The 18538-nt window shown below is 43.5% G+C and overlaps 1 protein-coding gene across 3 annotated transcripts; it reads right to left on the bottom strand.

Annotated features, from left to right (window-relative positions):
- Positions 1 to 913: 913 nt before the first annotated feature.
- LOC147902035 (putative mediator of RNA polymerase II transcription subunit 26b) lies at positions 914 to 16205 on the bottom strand. Of its 3 annotated transcripts, none has more exons than XM_087374296.1 (9): positions 15655 to 16205; positions 15312 to 15380; positions 3699 to 3781; positions 3347 to 3414; positions 3124 to 3245; positions 2980 to 3007; positions 2395 to 2858; positions 1955 to 2048; positions 914 to 1798 (listed from the first exon to the last, which is right to left on the bottom strand). In XM_087374296.1, exons 1-9 carry the CDS (start codon positions 16063 to 16065, stop codon positions 1662 to 1664), a joined length of 1476 nt encoding a protein of 491 aa, XP_087230422.1. In that variant the 5' UTR covers positions 16066 to 16205; the 3' UTR covers positions 914 to 1661. The 3 variants fall into 3 exon arrangements, with proteins under 3 accessions (XP_087230422.1, XP_087230424.1, XP_087230423.1); XM_087374298.1 differs by having other exon boundaries at positions 915 to 1798; positions 3362 to 3414; XM_087374297.1 differs by having other exon boundaries at positions 917 to 1798; positions 3130 to 3245.
- Between the last annotated feature and the right edge of the window lie 2333 nt (positions 16206 to 18538).

Below are 18538 nucleotides of genomic sequence, written 5' to 3'. Positions count from 1 at the left end.
ACGAAGGCTACCACTAAAGGAAAAGGCTAATCAAAAGGTAGTCCAAAATCATTTCATTCAAGCTACAACTGCTTGTAAAGTCCAAACGATTTCAATTGTCTCTCCCAAACGAGCATCAACATCCAACTGATAGGGCAACACACAATTTAAGATAGAAAGAATTATCGCAATACAAACAAGCTGCAACTTGGGCGAAAACTTCACAAGGTGAAATTTGCATGTTTGCTAAAATGACAGAAGCATATACCTAGATGAATCCAAGAACATTCCCAAACTCATCCTCTAAAAACACAACATAGTGCAGTTTCAATCTTACGATAGTCACTCATAAGATTGAAAACCAACTCCATCATGCATAGCAAGGACTAGCTACTATGACATCACCACTGACGTCATTAGCGCCTAACCGTGGATATAGACCATAGTATAAAAATATGCTCTCACACATACAAATCCACACACCCACACATACTTGAGCATCCATTTATACAAAGTCTTCATATTGAGTTTCTGTCGACACTCCGAAGGTGAAGGGTAGACTCAACCATGACGAAGTCTAGCACTAAAGGAGAAGGCTAATCAAAAAGTAGTCCAAAATCTCTCCATTCAAGCTACAATTGCTTGTGAAGTCCAAACGATTTCATTTTAGTATCTCCCAAACGAGCATCTAAATCCAGCTGATAGGGCAACGCACCATTTAAGATGGAAAGAATTATTGCAATACCAGCACTATGTGCCCACTATTATACTAGTAGCAGTCAAAACCATACACAAGCTACTAATTAACCATTTGTAGAGTGGCTCTCTCAATTTACCGATGTGCCATAGTGCAGGGGTGAATATCTAGACGTATTTTTGCTGCCTGTCAATAGGTACTCGTTACAAGGGCAATTTGAGGACCAGTCACATGCATCTAAAGGGATGTAACATTCCTCTCATGAATACAAGTGGTTTGTTTCTCCTTTTTTAATATATGCCTCTGCTTAAGTTAGGCAACAACAATGGGCTGCTAATGCAGATATATATTTTGGCACCATCTAAGACTTCTCTGCATGCATGTGCAAAAGAGAGAAAAGAAGAAAAAAGAGAGAGGGGAGGGGAGAGTCACTGTGTTACTTGAACCATTTCGGCTTAGAGTTATAACAAAAGCTAAGCTTAGATGTTGAATGGCCTTCAACTGACTGTCGCTTTGCAGCAACATGACCACAACATGCTGCATTGATTATGAAGAATCTTGCATATTCCACACTATATTCCTGAGGAAAGCTCTGCCAACTGTGGAGCAGCTTGCGCAAAAAAGCCACAGCATACGGTCCCTGGTGTTTACAAGCCAATGCAGACCTCCATGTCTTCCACAGAAGCTACTACATGGCTAGGGATCAGTGTTGGAGCAAAATAGGTTTGAAATACCCTCCTTTGAGGTGGCACTGCAATCTTACTCTCAGAAGCTTACAGTTTTGCCATCATTTCTCACCGGCTAAGATGCTATTTACACCTTACGAAAAATACTCTTCCCAGCCAATACTGTATGATACTGTTATTTGTATACAAAAGCCTCCTAAATCTATGGTACACTTCAAGGTTGCTTGGAATGATAAGAGCTAGAGGAGCCCAACTTTGTAAATATTGAAATTCTTACCAAATGAAGATTCCAGGTCTAGTTACCTTCTATTTTGGCTCCAATGCCGATTCTGAGATGCAACCACAGCTTGACCAGGCAAACCCACTTTCCCTCGCACAGGCCCTGCCTTGGGAAGGTCTGGAAGATCTACTAGTTGCACAGTCCGCTGTTTTTTCGCTGTATAATCATAAAGAATAATCAATGTTGGGGCTGAAATTTCCAGGATCTAGTTTAGTTTTGGAAACCCAAAGAAAATCAAAGATCTCACTAAGTCTGTATATTCCAAAGGATTTGCTACTGATAAACATGCTCCAAGTGTAAGATAGAACACACCATTTTCAGCTTGCTGATATCCCTCATGAAGCTTTCTTTTTGCAACCTCAAGCCTCTCTGCCTGTTGTACTTCATTAACATTGGCAGAATTTTTCTGTGACAAGGAATCATTCATCATAATTAGAGCTTGAAAGACACCAAGATTATCAATTTGCAATTTATCTCAAACTGTTTAAACTACTACTTTCCAAAAGCCGTATTCCTTGGATTCGAATGATATCACACTAAGCAGCAATTTACCACAACCAAATCCAGATATGTCGCATTCCTTAGGTGAGAATAATATCGCAATGAGCAGCAATCAACCACATTCAATTCCAGATATGTGAACTGTCACAAGCATTATTCGCAATTGGAGTTTCAATGCAAAAACAGACGTGTTGCCTAGTTTATCCTACAACCAGTCTCTGTAAAATGCTGGAAAAAGGGGATCTGCTTACGAGGTCTGTCAAGATATTCGTGTTTCTGTTCTTCTGGCCCATGTCCCTTAGATTGTCACAGTTCTTTTGGATTTTTGAAACTTCATTCCCAAGTTTCCCAAAACCTGAGATTGTCGTTGAGCCACTTCCTGTTACCTTTGACATATCACTCACTGGTCTTCCAGGACCAAAACCTTCTGTACTGTTCTTTGTTACTAACCACCTACCAGAATTACCTGTGTCTCTGTGATCATTAACAATCTCATTGCTAGGGCCTCTGCTATTCGATTGTGGTTTCCTTTCCATCCTTTCAATTCTACTTAGCCCAGTAAGTTCAATTCTGCTACTGCTTCCCCTTTCTTCAGGAACTTCTGGTTCGTTGTTTCTCGTAGTTGGCTTCAAGTTATAATCACAGTAATCAGACTGTAGTATCCTCGAATTTTGGGCATGCTGGTAGTCTTCCTGGCAGTGAGCATCTCCAGGTCCTGCAATTCTTCAAATGAGCTAAAATTCTAATGTAGATTTCAAAAAACAGAAGAAAAGAATGAATGAAGCCAAAAAACCACAGAAACAACGTATGACAGCAAAAGAAGGAAAGGCACATACTTGATGCATCACCCCTGCTCATTTGAAACTGCAAAATCAAGGAACGGAGCACCACAAATGGAATGAGCCTATAATAATTTTTCCAAAACAAGTGCAAGCATCGCCCAAAATAATCATGCTCAGCTTTTTTAGCGTGTCACATACATTCACCTGAGCCATTGCTAAAGGAGTTGTTCTTGCTGATAACAACCCATCTTCGCTTATTGGTGTTGAATGTAGCCCCTCATCATCATTGTCTCTCCCCAATGTTGCACAGCCCCCTGAAGCTGCAATTCAGAAGAGGACCTTCAATTCCGAAACTCTCAAAATCTCCAAATATCATGATTATTTATCCATACTGCCTCACAAACATGCTGGTCACATGTACCTCCTATGGCATTACCAGATGCATGCCCAGCACTATCCACCCATTCATCAACAAGGTCTTTCCAGCTCCTGCTTTTGAAGAGAAAATAAGAACATGTGTCATCGTTACAGGTTTAATGTAGCCTTTGGAGTGCAGTAGCAATCAACCTAGCTCCAATCTTGCTTTCAGATTCACAGATCAGGATGACAGCACAATATACTGGCTAAAAACCAGTACTAATGAGAGCTTTAAAACACATAGATGTTTAATCCTTTTTCTCGCACAGCTATCAAGTGACCATAAGGATTTCCTAAGGCTACCTCAATCTCTTAAACATCCAACAGAGCAAATATAAGTATTTAGGAGACCTCACCTCACGAGTCGTCTCACAATAACTCGAACCTGTTTGGATAAATGTTTTCGCAAATTGTTAACATGCTTTCCGATTTCTGTTGCCTGTCATAAAACAAAATGTACAACCCTTAGGCAAGCCTGATTAAAAAGTGATCTGCAAAGAACTTCAAGGAAATATTCACAAACCATTTTCTCCGTCACTGCCTCATAAAAACAAAACATGTGATGCTTCCTATTGGTAATAGATTGACTTTTACTGTTAAAAAACCTGTCTCAATGCAGAAAACCTTCATCAAAGCTATTTACAGACAATAAGAACAGTGGAGACGTGGCTTAGCTACACTGTCCTCTCAGATCAAATAGGGGAAATCACTTCTCCTTTTTCCCATAATTACAACTACCTACTTTTAAGAAGAGAACCAGATCCAATTTTCATATTTTATACATTAGATACATAATTAATACCAATAGAAAATGCTTTTTCTCACGTCTGAACAATATACTGAATTTGAAATAGATGATCCATCCTCTTGAAGATTTGTTGAAATCTTCATTTTAAGCATTCAAAATAAGTACTCTGTTCAATACAGACCCACATCCTTTAGAAATTTCATCCACACATATGACATCAGGTTTCAGGGGACCTAAGTTCCAATATGAAGAAATGCCCAAAAAAACCCAGCAGTAATGCAGGAAACAGATCTCTATGTGCCTGAAGACATAAAAGATGTGGGACGGAAGATGAGGGAGAGACACCGTAGGAACACCACAAGAAGACGCAAAGCAATAAAACCAAAACTTAAATACATGGTTGGACTAGGGTTAATCCCTCATTCACTTTAGCACCTATCTAGATTCTAACCATTCTACCACACAGCAACTCATGAACCTATTAACATTACACCATGAGACTTGTACTGACTATTCTAACAATTTCCCTTCAGCTGGAGGTCTCATTCTCTATGATACATAAGAGGTCTCTAAAATCTTCAAATATTTACCATGGCAATGCCTTGATGAATAGACCTGACAATTGATCTTCAAAAAAGTAGTTGGATAGGTCGAATTTCTAAAATGAATGATACAATGTATCGATGTGCTTAAATTGCCGTCCCATGACCTTTTGTACCCTTTGCTAAGCAATTGTGTTCATGTTGTCACAAAATATCGTAGTAGCTTTCCTATTGGACAGAACCAAGGTCACCTAGAAGCCTTCACAAGCATAATGTTTCACATGCACACGTGGATACACCAATACATACTAGTCTGTTCTGTAGGTCAACAAAGCAGATGTTCCTTGTTTCTTGTTATACAGCATTGATTAAGCCAAAAAGTATAACGTGTGGTTGACTTAGCTCCACTCCAATCTGCATCACAAAATCCAATGAGGTGTGTCTCCTACTTGTATCTTTCAGTATGAAAACTAATGGTCCATTGTACCTTACACTTGAAGATTTATTCACAGATGTACAAATCCACTAATGCTCACATGTGTTTTCCACAAACTAACATCGCGAAGTCTACTGCATAATAGATGTCTGGTTTGGTTGCTGCCATCAGATAAATCAGTTGGCAAATTGCTTGTGGATACAAGGCAGCATCTTGACACTATTCACTCTCAATCTTAAAGGTTGAGCATGTCATTAACGTATCTTCTCTAATTGCAAAAGATTCCATTTCATACCTATTGAACTCAACCCTCAAAATGTAACACAAATCTCCTGGGCCCCTCATATCAACATGCATGTACCAAGTTTGCCTTAACTTGATTTGTCTATCACCTCCATGCTATGATTGGATCATCCACATAATTTAATCTTTTGTCTGTAACATGCAACGGTAATCTGATCATGTAATTCACAGCAAGACCTTCTTTAAACCTTTAGCGAGGAATTAGCATTGTACGCCATATAGAGAGAAAGGAGATGAGGGTAGAGAGAGTATAGAGTCGACAACCGATTGGGTCCCAGTACCCACTGAGGGCCCCCTCCCCCAATCAAGAGAGAATTTGATTTATACTTGGAGAACTCAGAAATACAAAGAACACTCTTCGAGAGAGCACGGAACACACTTCTAAAGAGCTCATTGTGCACACGTATAGCAGACCCAAAGACCTGAGTATACACCAACCAATATACCCAGACCTTGATGCTGTCCACACTGATGATGTAGGACGCTTCTGCAAGGCAAGGGAGAGGCTTGTGCTGTCCACCGGAATGCAGGGTTACTGCGTGAGTGAGAGAGTGAAAGCTAGGAGTGATAGATCCTATAAGAGAGCTGAGAGATGACTGAAATAAAGAGCTGAGAATGAGCTGTGTAAAACTGTAAAAGATAACTGAAAAGAGCTGCTGAAACAGACCCCAAACCTTACTCCGTTCGCTGTCCCCACTCCCCGTCTGATGCGCTGCGTGAACACCTTCCCAGAGGGCTGAACTAATGCCAAAGGCTGAGGCTGGTCAGAGGGCCACTGGGGGTGAGTGTCATGCTGTTCGGAGGAGGCTGAGGAGGAGCTCTATGAGGCTGAAGTGCTGGGAGAACTGAATGAGAAAAGAGGGCCTGGAGGCCCCCTATCTATAGGACCTTTGGGGCTGGTTGGCTGGTCCCTTGGCCCCATAAAGGCAGCCCTAAGCCCCATAAATGGCAGCCCTAGGCCCCATAAAGGCAGCCCTAGGCCCCATAAATGGCAGCCTAGGGAGGGGTGCAGGGTAGCCTATAAAGGCAGCCCTTCCCTTGCCATTCTCTTCATTTGTTTCAACCCTGAGGGGGCCCAGAAGGGCTCCTATCCTAGGCTGGACCTAAAGCCATCCCTAAACCTAAGACGGAAACACTACCCTACGGTTCTCCAGTGGGTACTAGTGAACAAGGACTGATGTTCTGACTTGACCTAAGGCTGAGAGACTGACTTACATAGCTTGTGCCTGACTGTCCCTGGACAAGGGCTCACAAAGGGATCACAGCATACGACAAAATTGTTGGAAATAGAGGATAAAATCACTCACACCTCACTCCCGATCTAGCTCATACAACACTCAAAGAGACGGAGAAAGAGATAGCCAAAACTCAAATATATTCTTCCACAATCGTGAGCAGACAAAAGCTCACCAAGTGAGCATGTACAAACAGCCAAAGGTTGCTGTCAAGTGCTGAGCCACTTCTCTCCCTCTGCGCGCTTGCATGTGTGCAAAGCAGTCTGTGTAGGTGATGGAGAATAGTGGGGGAATGAAGCCCCTTTTATAGGAGGGCAAGGAGCCCTGAAAGTTGACCGACCAGGCCAGTCTGCTGCAGCCGACTAGACCGACCTGGTCAGGGCCTTTTTTGGGGCTGTATGTGGGCCGACCAGAGGGCAAGGAGCCCTGAAAGTTGACCGAGCAGGCCAGTCTGCTGCAGCCGACTAGACCGACCTGGTCAGCGCCCCTTTTGGGGCTGTATGTGGGCTGACCAGACCTGCCTGGTCTGGCCTATAAGTAGGCCCCCTGTGGAGGCCTTTTGCTGCTGCTGGCTGGTCCTGCTCCTGCTCCAGGTGCCTCCGTACAATGCTGGTGCAGTCTTCTATGCAGGCGCAGTCCTCCATGCAGCTAGGTAGCCATATCCCTTTCCCCCTACAGTCTCCTGCCCCCTTGTCCCCTCAAAACGGGGGCTCACAGGTGGGGCAGTGACTTTTCTAACACCCTCTCTCAATGACACAACTGTGGCCCGATCCCCATGCGTCGAATGAGGTGTTCCATTTGCTCCCTAAGAAGCGCCATCCTGAAGACATCTGAGATATTGTCGTTGATCGGGCAGTATATCAACTCTATGACTTCTTCTTCGATGAGTTCTCGAACAAAGTGGTAGTGGACCTCGATGTGCTTCATCCGTGCATGAAACACGGGGTTGTTGGCGATCGTTATGCAACTCTGGTTGTCGCACATAACCGCAGTCGCATCTTCTTGGGCCACATTCATGTCCTCAAGATCCACCTAAGCCACAATGCTTCACATGCCGTTGTACAGGCAGCCCTGTACTCCGTCTCTCTAGATGAAAGAGCGACAATAGGTTGTTTCTTAGAGTAAGAAACAATATCCAAAGGTCGATCTATGGGTATCAATGTCACCTGCCAATCACTATCACAGAAACCTCCCAACTCAATGCCTCTGGTATAAGTGATGCCGTAGGTGCAAGTACCCTTCAAGTACCTTAGCACCCTCATACCTACATACCAATAAGCCTTCTTGGGTTTGGCAGAGAACTGACAGAGCAATCCAACTGCATAGGAAATATCGGGTCGGGTATTGGTGAGGTAAAGCAAACTCCCCATCAGGCATCGATATAGTGATGCATCAACCGGCTGAGATGGATCACGCACACTCAGCTTCAGACCAGTTTCCATGGGAGTCACTGCTACTTTGCAATTTTCCATCTCAAAGCGTTTGAGCAATTCCCTACAATATTTCTCTTTCCCTACTTCACCTCAATCCCAAGAAAGTAGTGAAGTATGCATAAGTCAGTCATCTCGAACTCCTCCATAAGAAGTCTCTTGATTTGAGCAATCTTCTTCGTATGATCCCCAGTAATGATGAGGTCATCTACATATAGAATCAATACCAGCCGCAAATCCCCCTCTGTGTCAAGATAAAGATTTGCCTCTGATGGACTCCACTGAAGCCTGATCTTTTGAAAGAAAACATCTATCCGCTGATACCAAGTTCTGGGGGCCTGTTTCAGCCCGTATAAGGCCTTTTTCAGTTTGCAGACTTTTGATGGGAATCCTGGAATCTGAAATCCTGGTGGCTGTGCCATACATACCTCCTCCTCCAGGTTACCATTCAAAAATGCAGACTTGACGTCCATCTAAAAAATAGGCCAACTGTGATGAGCAGCCAAGGCACTATTACATACTTGTCGATGTAGCCAATGTGTCACTTTGCACCCAAGTGCAAGGGTGCATGTGACATTGTCATATCTCCATCTTGCCTACAAGTGTATAACCCATAGTGACCTTCAATTCTAAAAAATACCTTAGCCTTGAAGTAAGCATCAATTTTTAGTATACCAAGCTGTTTGTGCTCAATTCTCCCTCAAAACTTGGTAGCTATTTCATCTACACTATATAGGAAACCATTGCGAGAGGGAGATAGAGCCAAGCAATCACAAGATGGTGGGATGGATGCTTGAGGCACAATGAATGATAGATCAATGATGGGGAGCAAGTACAGTGGACCTTGTTTATAGGTTGGGCAACCTCACACTCTGCATCATAGGTGAGGTCAATGAAGGAATATGTCCTACCCTCACATGTGATGTCACACAATAGAATGTAATCTAGACAAGGTCAAGTGACCCTACAAGCACCTAAATGACAAGTGGACTCTAGGACACTTTGCCCCCACACAAGTCAAGGACACTCACTCTACCACTATAGGACTCACTCTAAGACTCCGATATCCAATAACCCCCTTTTGGAGCTAGGGTGAGTGATTCTGGATGACATCAACATCTTGACTGCTCACCCCATGCAATCTCAGACTCTAAAGTCTAAGCATGATTCAGAGATTGAACTAAGTACTCTCATGGCTTAAGATTCAACATGATCAGACGCTCATTTGTAAGGATGGATGCATGATGAACACACAAGTCTAGGGAATATAAACTAACATCCTGAGACTTGGCCAAGCCTGATATGGAACAACCAGCAAAGCCAAGTAACTCCAAAACAACCCGACTCCTAGCCAGATACAAGAAATCGTGGAGCCTTTTATGAAAATAAGGAACAAGAAAACATACTCGATTTATTACATTCATTCCTGGGGGACTACCCAAGGCTCAGTACCTTACACACACATGACTCTAGAAAGCCCATTCGTCAACTCTCTCTTCTGAAAGAGATAAACCCATGACATATATAGTGAAAGCTTTCTTCTTAGGGACAGTAGAGGGTCCATCTTCATCTTTGTCTTCATCACTGTCCTCTGCAACCAAGTTTGCATGCTCCTTTGGTTGTTCCTTTGTCAATTTCTTGAAGCATCGATTCGATGTATGTCCAAGTTTCTTGCAATAGGTAAACTTCAATCTTGCCATTCTTCCTCGATTGAAGAATCCCTTCTCAATTTACAATGAAGATCCCGCTTTCTCTACAATACGGCAATCCTCATCAATAAGCATAGCCACCATATGATTGTATCCCATATCATAACCAAACCTTATACTGCCAGCCCACTATATTTGGAGATACCTTCAATATTGGAGAGCAAAACTACCACCTGATCATCTTCTCCAACTGTGGCTTTCAAGGTAGCTAGTTGTTCAAGAATAGAGCCTAGATTGCTCAGGCATTCACTCAATGACTCACCTTCATCTTCAAATTAAATCGTTCTTGTTTAAGAAAAATCTTGGAATTAGTAATCCTATTTCCAAAAAGAATTTCAACCTTAGTCCAAACTTTACTTCCTATCATGCTGAGATCCATACGGTGGATTAGGTTGTCTGCAGCCCTAGGGCAATGATAGCCAAGACTTTATCATTCTGGTTCTCCCAATGAAGGATCTTTTTGTCAACCGACTTTGGCTTCTTTTCCTTGCCATTTGCCATATTCTAAATTCCTTCTTGCAAGAGAAGAAGCTTGATTTTTGTTTGCCAAGTGGGAAAGTTGGTTTCCAAAAATTCTCGATCAATGGAGCAAGTTTTAGAGCTTCCATGATTGATTACAATGGAGAAATTGTAAAAAGGAAGCTGAAGGTAATCAGTTGCCTGCAGATTATCGCTTGCAAGTGTCCAACATTGTGGAGATACAAATCCGAACATCTTTGCAGGGTAAGTGCTTCTGGAGAAAGCGCTGCTCAGCCAACCAAAAGACTGTGTTGTCAAGGCTAAACAACAGAGGATACAGATAAGAAGATAAGACTCTTGGAGTGGCATCGATAGCAGACCTATAGTGTGGAAAGAGGCATTGTCTATAGCTCGTAACGGCAGATAAGCCGATGATGATTGTTAGCCAACAATAATCAGATGGCCAATTTCACAATTCTTCTCGTCTTGATTGTCTTCAAATTGTCAAATCAGAAACTGAGCGGTGACCAGGGCAAAAAGATTCTATTGAGCAAGAATCCTTCATGAAGTTTCACAGATGGCAACGCCCACAAACCTACACTAGAGAAATAGCAACGGCTCTTGCTCATGTACTAGAATCGTGAGATTATATTTATGCCTCCTTCCGACATGAATCAGATCGAGGCAGCCTCAATTGGAAGAGCATGCATAGCGATGAAGGATAATAGTTTCTAGGAGTGTAGCACATCATTGTCTTCAGTTAGGCAGGATGGGCTAGAAATGTGTCTGTGTGACACAGGAGCAGCCTAAAAGCCTCAAAAAAAAAAGAGGAGGCGATGCCTCTTTCAAGGCAGCTCGTTGCCCAACAAGAGCCTCAAATAGGTGGAAAAATATAATTGTGAAAGGCAATATGAAGGTAGCGATGATACTTTATTTCTCAAGGAAAGACAGGCAGAGTTGCACGACACACTTCTTCAAAAGAACAAGACCTTGATGGAGATGGCAAGATGCATGATAAAAGGCAAACATCTGCCTCACAAGTTTTGGCTTGAGGCTGTCATGCATGCAGCACACATTCTGAATAGGTGCCCTACAAAGGCTTTGAAGACCCTCACTCCATTGCCTGGTATGATAGAAAGCCTAAGGTTGACTATCTAATAACTTTTGATAGCTTTGCCTAAGTTCATGTGCCTTCACAGATTAGAGGCAAACTAGATGACAAGGCTGTCAAATGGCACACTTTGTGGGTTACATTAGTGGCAGAAATGAGTACCATCTCTTTGATCCACGCAAGCAGAGGATCTTTAACATCAGAGATGTGGTGTTCGCAGAAAGTTCACCTCATCGCTTGTTGAATTCAGCAAATATATGACACGCCGCAAGATATGTTTGAAGCTTTACTTCCATTGGGCACAAAGGTCTATGAAGACCAGCCACTGGTAATGCACAATGCGCAGACCATGAGGTGGAGGAAGCAGTACAGGAAGACAGCACCCATGGAACAATGAGATCGAGACACTTGGGCACAAGATCCAAGATCCAATGTCACTTGCTTGATTTGAAAGGCAAGTACATGTGCCATTTTAATAGGCTGGCTAGCCTTTCTTCTCATACTCGCACACACCATGAGTGATATCACAAAAAAGAATCTTTGTGATCTCACGAATAATATCACTAGGGAAGAATCTAATCTAAAGTTCAAGTGACCTCTCACACACTCAAACAATACCATTTTACACCCAACACATTGAAGGACACTCTAGGCCTAGTGTTTCCACACCTTTGGCTACAAAATATCCAACAAAACCCCCCTTCAGAGCAAAGGTGGTGAGACCCAATAAGCAAAAGAGAAGACTGAAAACACACACCACCGCAATCCTGCAAAGAGCAGGTCCTACTATCCAACACCTCCCGTGTGATAGCAAACCTCTCAGTCAGCTTGCGATCAGAGGTTGAGAACATCTCTTAGTCACACCCCTTACTCTAAACTGGGTAGGAGGTATAAATCTGAAGGCTGGAACTAAGGCTCTCACACAACGAATAAGAAAATACAATCAATCTTGGGGGACTACCCAGGGCAGAGTTGACTTAGGCACTCAAAACAAATTAATAAGCCCATTTGTCATTATAAGTATCATCGTCCTCATTAAGTTTGACTTGGGCCGTAGCAGCAAGAATTTCTTCTCTCTCCTCTGCTTCACCTTTAACTACAAGATTCGAATGATGCTTCTGTTACTCTTTTTCCATCTTCTTGAAGATGGTTAGCTTCAATGTGTCCCAACTTGTTACAATATCTGTATTGCATTCTTTTACCTTTCTTCCATTTAGTGTGGCTTACAAAAGCTAGAGTAGAGATTAAGCTGATGGCACTTACATCGTCTATCCTTCTCAAGGAGCAATGCAACAAGATCTTCAAAATCAATGACAACCACATGGACTATTTCTAAAGTTTGCTCAAAACAAGAAAAACCGCTACATTTTCTTCATCATCGGGCTCATATTTGAGACTAGCCAATTGTTGAACTAGCGTGCCAATCTTAGCCAGATGGTCACTCGGTTCTTGACCATCATCCATCTTTATATCATAAAACTTGAGTTTCAAAAACACTTTAAAATGGTGATTTTATTGCCAAAAATACCTTTCAAAGTTTGCACAAATTACATCCTTTTCTTCCTTCTTATGAAGCTCCAAATGATGCAAATGCTTAAGGATTGGCTCAGCCAACATGACCAAGCACTTCAAATTGAACATGAACAAAAGGTTATGTTTTAGTGAACCCTTCCCAAGGACAAACTAAGAATTGGGTGTTTATTGGCAATGATTCCATTGGATGCAAAGGAGAAGCTCAACAACGTCACTCACTGAGTGTTCTAGCAAGTTGGAGTCTCAGCATCGACTATGATGCATTGGGCCCACAAGGTGGACTTGAGCCAATGACGCCCTTGGTGATTAGCCTAGAGATCTTGATCCTTCTGGCTCCAAATCATTAAAATCTTGCAAATTTAAGATTGTTACACAAGCATCAAAAGGCCCTATTTACCACCTCCCCATCATCTCCCTAATGCTGGCCCATAGTGAGCTAGAATATGCACCACTTTCACAATCATGCAAACCACAATGCCTGACTCTTAAATAGGAGTGACTTCGTAGCCCTATGGATATCCTCATGATCCAAGAGCACATCTTTTCACAAGGGGATATCCGTAAGTGTGGGTGTCTCCTATTAGGGAGAAGCCCTGAGATATGCTCACTAGTGGTAGGATATAGCAAGGGGGTTGCATTTTGAGTAAGGGGTTGCATTTTAGTGAGCCCAACCTCAGCCCCAAATGTCTTTGACAAGGAAGAGCTGATTGGAGGATGGGTGAACTCATGGTTGGGGACTCCATAGTAAACTGCCTTTCGGCGTAGACTTTATTTTAAGTGCCTCCTTCTCATAGATAGCTCTAGCCAAGAAAGGCACTTGGGAGCTGTGCTCCATCAAAGGACAGACCCTCTAGGGAGAGACAGTTCACCAAGATACAAAGGAGCCTCTGTTACTCCTTTGGCCAGTATCATCATGATGGACTACTTGAGAGACTAATCTACATGGCCATGCATAAGGATGGTTCCACTGAGACATAGCAAGCGTGACAATGTCACCACTGCCCTACTGTCCTGCACCTAGAGCAGCCATAACAAAGGCTTCCCTAAAGGGTAGTATGGATCTCCAATGAGCTCCACCACAAGCAAGAGGTCTAATAAGAGGTCCACCACAAGCAAGACGTCTAGCATGCCGTCCATACACCCCCAAAAGAGCAAGCGAGCTCTTCAATGAGACCTGGCTTCAATACAAAGACTAAGAGCCAAACTCCCAGTGGTTAGCAGACAGCACTAGACTGGAGCTGCATGCGAGACGAATGGAATATTCCATTCACTAATCTCATGATGGGTCCAGCAAGGGATAGGATGATTACTCCAAGGTGGAACAGCCCGAGATTGCTGACAAGGTTGTGGTTGAGACGTATCAGATCTTGCATACTGCAACCGCACATGACTGTAATCCATCAAGTTGTGTAGGAGAGGAGCAGTCAGGCACATGCAGTCAGGTAACCTATGCAGACAAATAAGAGAAATTAGCTTGCTTGTCTGTTAAATTAAAAGAGGCAAATTTGAATTCCATACCATGCCCACTGGGGCCAGACAAACAAGAGCATATAATCTACGTAAGAAAGGTGTCTGTCAAGGATGACAGAATTTAAGAAAATAACCAAATCTCTCACACAGCAGTAAGGACTCAATGCCTAAGACAGAACACACTTGTAAATGAGCCACGATGTACAAGAAAAGATTTTGCATCCAATCTAGAATTAACAGGATCAAGAAGTGTTCTACAAACATTGGGTTGCCCACATTCTCGTAAACAATCTCAAATTTCAGAGGTGCTTTTGTACAAGCCTCCATGTAACATGGGTTAAATGTTAAAGTAAGTTCTTAGTCTTATATAGAATCCCTCTATCTGAATAACTGGCTGCTGCTTGTCCTATGGATGTCTCATGCAGACAGTAAGCTGAAAGCAGGTTTTACCATATGTTGATTATTACTGTGGTCAGTTCTCAAGAATGTAGACACTCATAATTAAGAGAGGGAAAATTAAAATCAGCATTGGAGATTGGTTAACTTCAATTTAGCCAACCGTCTGATGGGAGTTCCATGTGACCAGAAGTCAGTCTTTCCTGGCTTCTGCTACCAAGCACTGTACTGCCCCAATCCCTCGGCAGCATTCTCTTACCTTGACCATTTGTGTCTCTACAGCTCCTCTCACCGAGATACCTACACGCTCACAAAAAAGGGGATATGGTATACAGCTACAGAGGTTAGTAAGATGTACTCTGGTTCAATTTAGCTGTCCATTCATGTGGCCAATGAGAGAGGTGGCTCCTGCTACGGAATTCATGGCATGGCCAAGTCCTGGGCAGTGCCATCTCAGCCTGTCACTCCTGCCCCTCTCAGCACTTACCCCATTCCCCTTGATTTTCTTTCCATTATTCATAGGATACGGTTTTGACATTATTCACGTCAGCATATAGGGGGACGCAATTTTCAAGACAAGTAGCTTGGAGTCGTTACCTTCAGAATTTTAACACTGATCCGCAGGTTTTCCAAATTTTGAAGCGACTCGAGGATACTAATTTCTGACTGCATCCAAAAAAAAGGTTGAATGAAAGGAGGTAACACAGACAGTCGTGTGATCACTAAAACAACAGTCCCCCCCCCCCCCTTCTTTCCCCCCAAAAAAAAGAAAAGGAAAGGTATACTAGCACTGACATTAAAATCATACCAGTTTCGCAAGCTAAAACACCAACAGAGAAAGCCAAGCATAACTGAACATCAGAAGAGTAAATGATCACACAGACAGACTATGTAACAACTGGGCAGCTTAAGGGATTGAAAAGAGCTAAGAAATCCGTACCTGCTCGCAGTCCATAAGCGTCTTCTTGATCCTATTGACGTCCTTCATTACCATCATGTCCTCCTCCAATTCATGGTTAAGTGCCTCAGCCTCATCGCACTGAGAATCGCGTCTATCGACCTCGTCCCTGCAGAGCCGTTGCGTGTGCTCGGTTTCATTTTCGTCATCCCTCACCTCGTTGGCTTCTACACGGCAAGTGGCATTCGTGATGACCGATCCACTGAGTCTGGTAACGTCCGTATCGCCGGGAAGGGTGTGCAGGGGGCGGCGGGCGAAGAGAGTCTCGGCAATATCGCATCGTTTGTGGAGGAATTCCTGAGGGAAATCGGAAGCTGCGAGGAGGATGGCGTGGTGGATGATGGAGAACAAATCGGCGTCTGAGAGGGCGAAAAAGGTGCGCCAGCGGTCCATGGAGAGGTCAAGCGGAAAACATGATGATGGGAGGGGAAGCAAGGGAGATGGATATGGCTATGGAGATTGCAACAGAAAAAAAAAACTGTTGATCTGTGCCTCTTCTTCTTCTTCTTCTTCTTCTTCTTCTTTGTTCTGTTCTTCCTGAGGAAGAAGGTACTCTCAACAAAAACAACAAAAATAATTTATTTTCCATTTTTCCTTCTTTTTTGCCGCTTTTTCCCATTTTCTCCCCATTTTTAAAAACTCCCTCCCTCCACCTCACCCCCTCCCCCTCCACGTGCCCCCCTCCCATTCGCCCCGTCCCCCTCAACGCCTCCGCACGTGCCCGCCACGTCACCACCTTTCCACGCGGCCGCTCCCTATTCGCTCTCACCAGCGTTCATTGCGGAGGTCCTCGTGGCTCGCAAGCCTTGGGCGGGTCCCACACGCGTAACCCCCCACGACGTGGGCCTCGCCGGCCGATTTTACACATGTCAGATCCGCCGCCCGCCGACGCTTTCCAAATTCCCAGCGTGCGAAATGTTCGATTTTATCCGAAATGTTTCTCGATTTTCATTTCTCATCGACGCTCCTGCACGGTCCACGTCTCCATCATCGACGGCACACTATCTTCCACGTGCACGAGCCCACACAATATTAACTGCGTATCCAAAAGCCGCAGTTTTCCAGGCCGCCGGACACGCCCCGATTCCAAGGGGCCAAGCCTCAAGTGACAAGGACCAAGGTGCCCATTTCCTGCGGGCAGTGGGCACCTTCAGTTACTTTGATGCTTTTTACCGTGCTGGGCCTTGGTCGCATCTCAACCATCCGATCCACAATCTGCCCGGCCCCCATTTGTGACACCCACATTTCTTTGCCTCGCCCAATTGTGACGCAACCGGAATACCTAAGTGAGTTGCTCCAATTGCCTCGGGAATGGGTCGTGGTCGACCATTCTTGGGTCAAAAAGAGTCCGACAAATGGCTCATTGGCTGAGCACTTTCCTTCTCGAAAAGGTCTCCCCCGGCCCCTATATGTAACCACTTTCCTTGACGGGCTACCAATGCAAACACGGTCTGAAGTAGCGACAGGCGAAGGTAGTACAGTGAAGAAAATCGAGAAACAAAACAATCTCGACAAAGGTATACATATGTGCCTGAGACATTTAAACAAAGCCACTAGAAATACTGACGGACTAGGGAGATGCACTAAGGTAGTAAGGTGATGAAAACTTAGAAAGAAAACAAACTGAACAAAAGGTGACTCAGACATTCAAACAAATACAGTAGAATACAAGTTGTGGAGCCATAGAGCAAGTGTACAATACAGCCAAGAATCGAGGGAAGGAGGTAAAGAAGAAATGGAAAGACATAAGAGAGAGAGAGAAGACAGAGGGACAAAGAGAAGGGTGTGCAAGGAGAGAATTCACAAAGCATCAAGGGAGAGCAATTACATGAGCTGGTAGGTAAAACTGATTAGGTTGGAACATTAATGGAAGTCTTTTTCACCACATACTCGAACCTTTGTAAAATGAAGTGACCAGGTGGGAGCAATAATGGAAGCCTTCTTTACCAATATGCATGAGCTTGTAGCGGGAAGTAACTAGGTGGGAGCACCAATGAAAGCCTTCTTCACTAGCTAAAGGTTGGTTTAATGTTGAAGGCCTAACAAAATGGGTTCTTTTGGGAGGAGTAGGCAATCTCTAAGCCATCAAAGCCCAATTTGTTAAGAAAGAAAAAGTTAAAAGAAGGCAAAGCCCAAAACAACGCTATCAAGCAGCAACTAGCATAAACCTTCACTTCTTGCATAGCTTGATCATTGTTTACCTAAGATGACACAAGTGGTGAAAAAGATTACATATGGCACAAACACGGAGCCATCATCTCCCCTAAAGTGGCACTTGCATTGTAGGCGAGATGGGGTCACCATCATTCAACCGAAGCACATTCAAGCTCATGGATGCAAGGTTTGTTTCATGTACCTCTTTCACTTTTCATAATTATGATCCATAGGCTTGCATGTGCTTGCACAATTGTGGACTTTTGCTTCTCTGGTCGCATACACCAACTAGGGGTGATTTACTCACGTGGTGGTTGTCCCATATGGCCTTCAATAAAGGGTTCCAACACGTCTACTCTCAAACATAATGGTGGTTGTAACTGCAAGTACAAAGTACCTCTAAGGTAGGTTAAGCCTTACCTTGGATTCATTTACACTTAAGGCCCTATCTAACGTGCATGGAGTTGTCCATCATTCGCTAGTGTAGAATTGTATTGTGGCGGGGATTTTACTTACATTAGCAATGCATCTTTGGTAGATTTAATTGCTTCAAATTTGTGATTTTCCTAAACTAACTTGTTATTAGGTCCCCCTTAGATTGACTTTGTGTTTTTCCCAAACTAACATGCTATGGAAATTTATGAGAAGAGAGGCCACTTCCAATCCTGTGAGCTGAAACGGGGTGTAACTTCAAACTCCCAAGTTGGCCATA

Source organism: Dipteris shenzhenensis, chromosome 5 (assembly GCF_047967505.1).
Source record: "Dipteris shenzhenensis isolate YYH24624 ecotype China chromosome 5, Dip_SZ_1.0, whole genome shotgun sequence".
In the NCBI taxonomy this organism is placed as follows: domain Eukaryota; kingdom Viridiplantae; phylum Streptophyta; class Polypodiopsida; order Gleicheniales; family Dipteridaceae; genus Dipteris; species Dipteris shenzhenensis.
Note: the sequence above shows the minus strand (reverse complement) of the source record. Positions and strands in the feature narration are given on the sequence as shown.

Coding starts and splice junctions, on each gene's coding strand:
- LOC147902035 (XM_087374296.1), bottom strand. CDS start 16,065: ATGGACCGCTGGCGCACCTTTTTCGCCCTCTCAGACGCCGATTTGTTC. Junction 3,246..3,346: donor ATCTGGTAATGCCATAGGAG/GTACATGTGACC, acceptor TCTGAATTGCAG/CTTCAGGGGGCTGTGCAACA. Junction 2,049..2,394: donor CGAATATCTTGACAGACCTC/GTAAGCAGATCC, acceptor TCCTTGTCACAG/AAAAATTCTGCCAATGTTAA.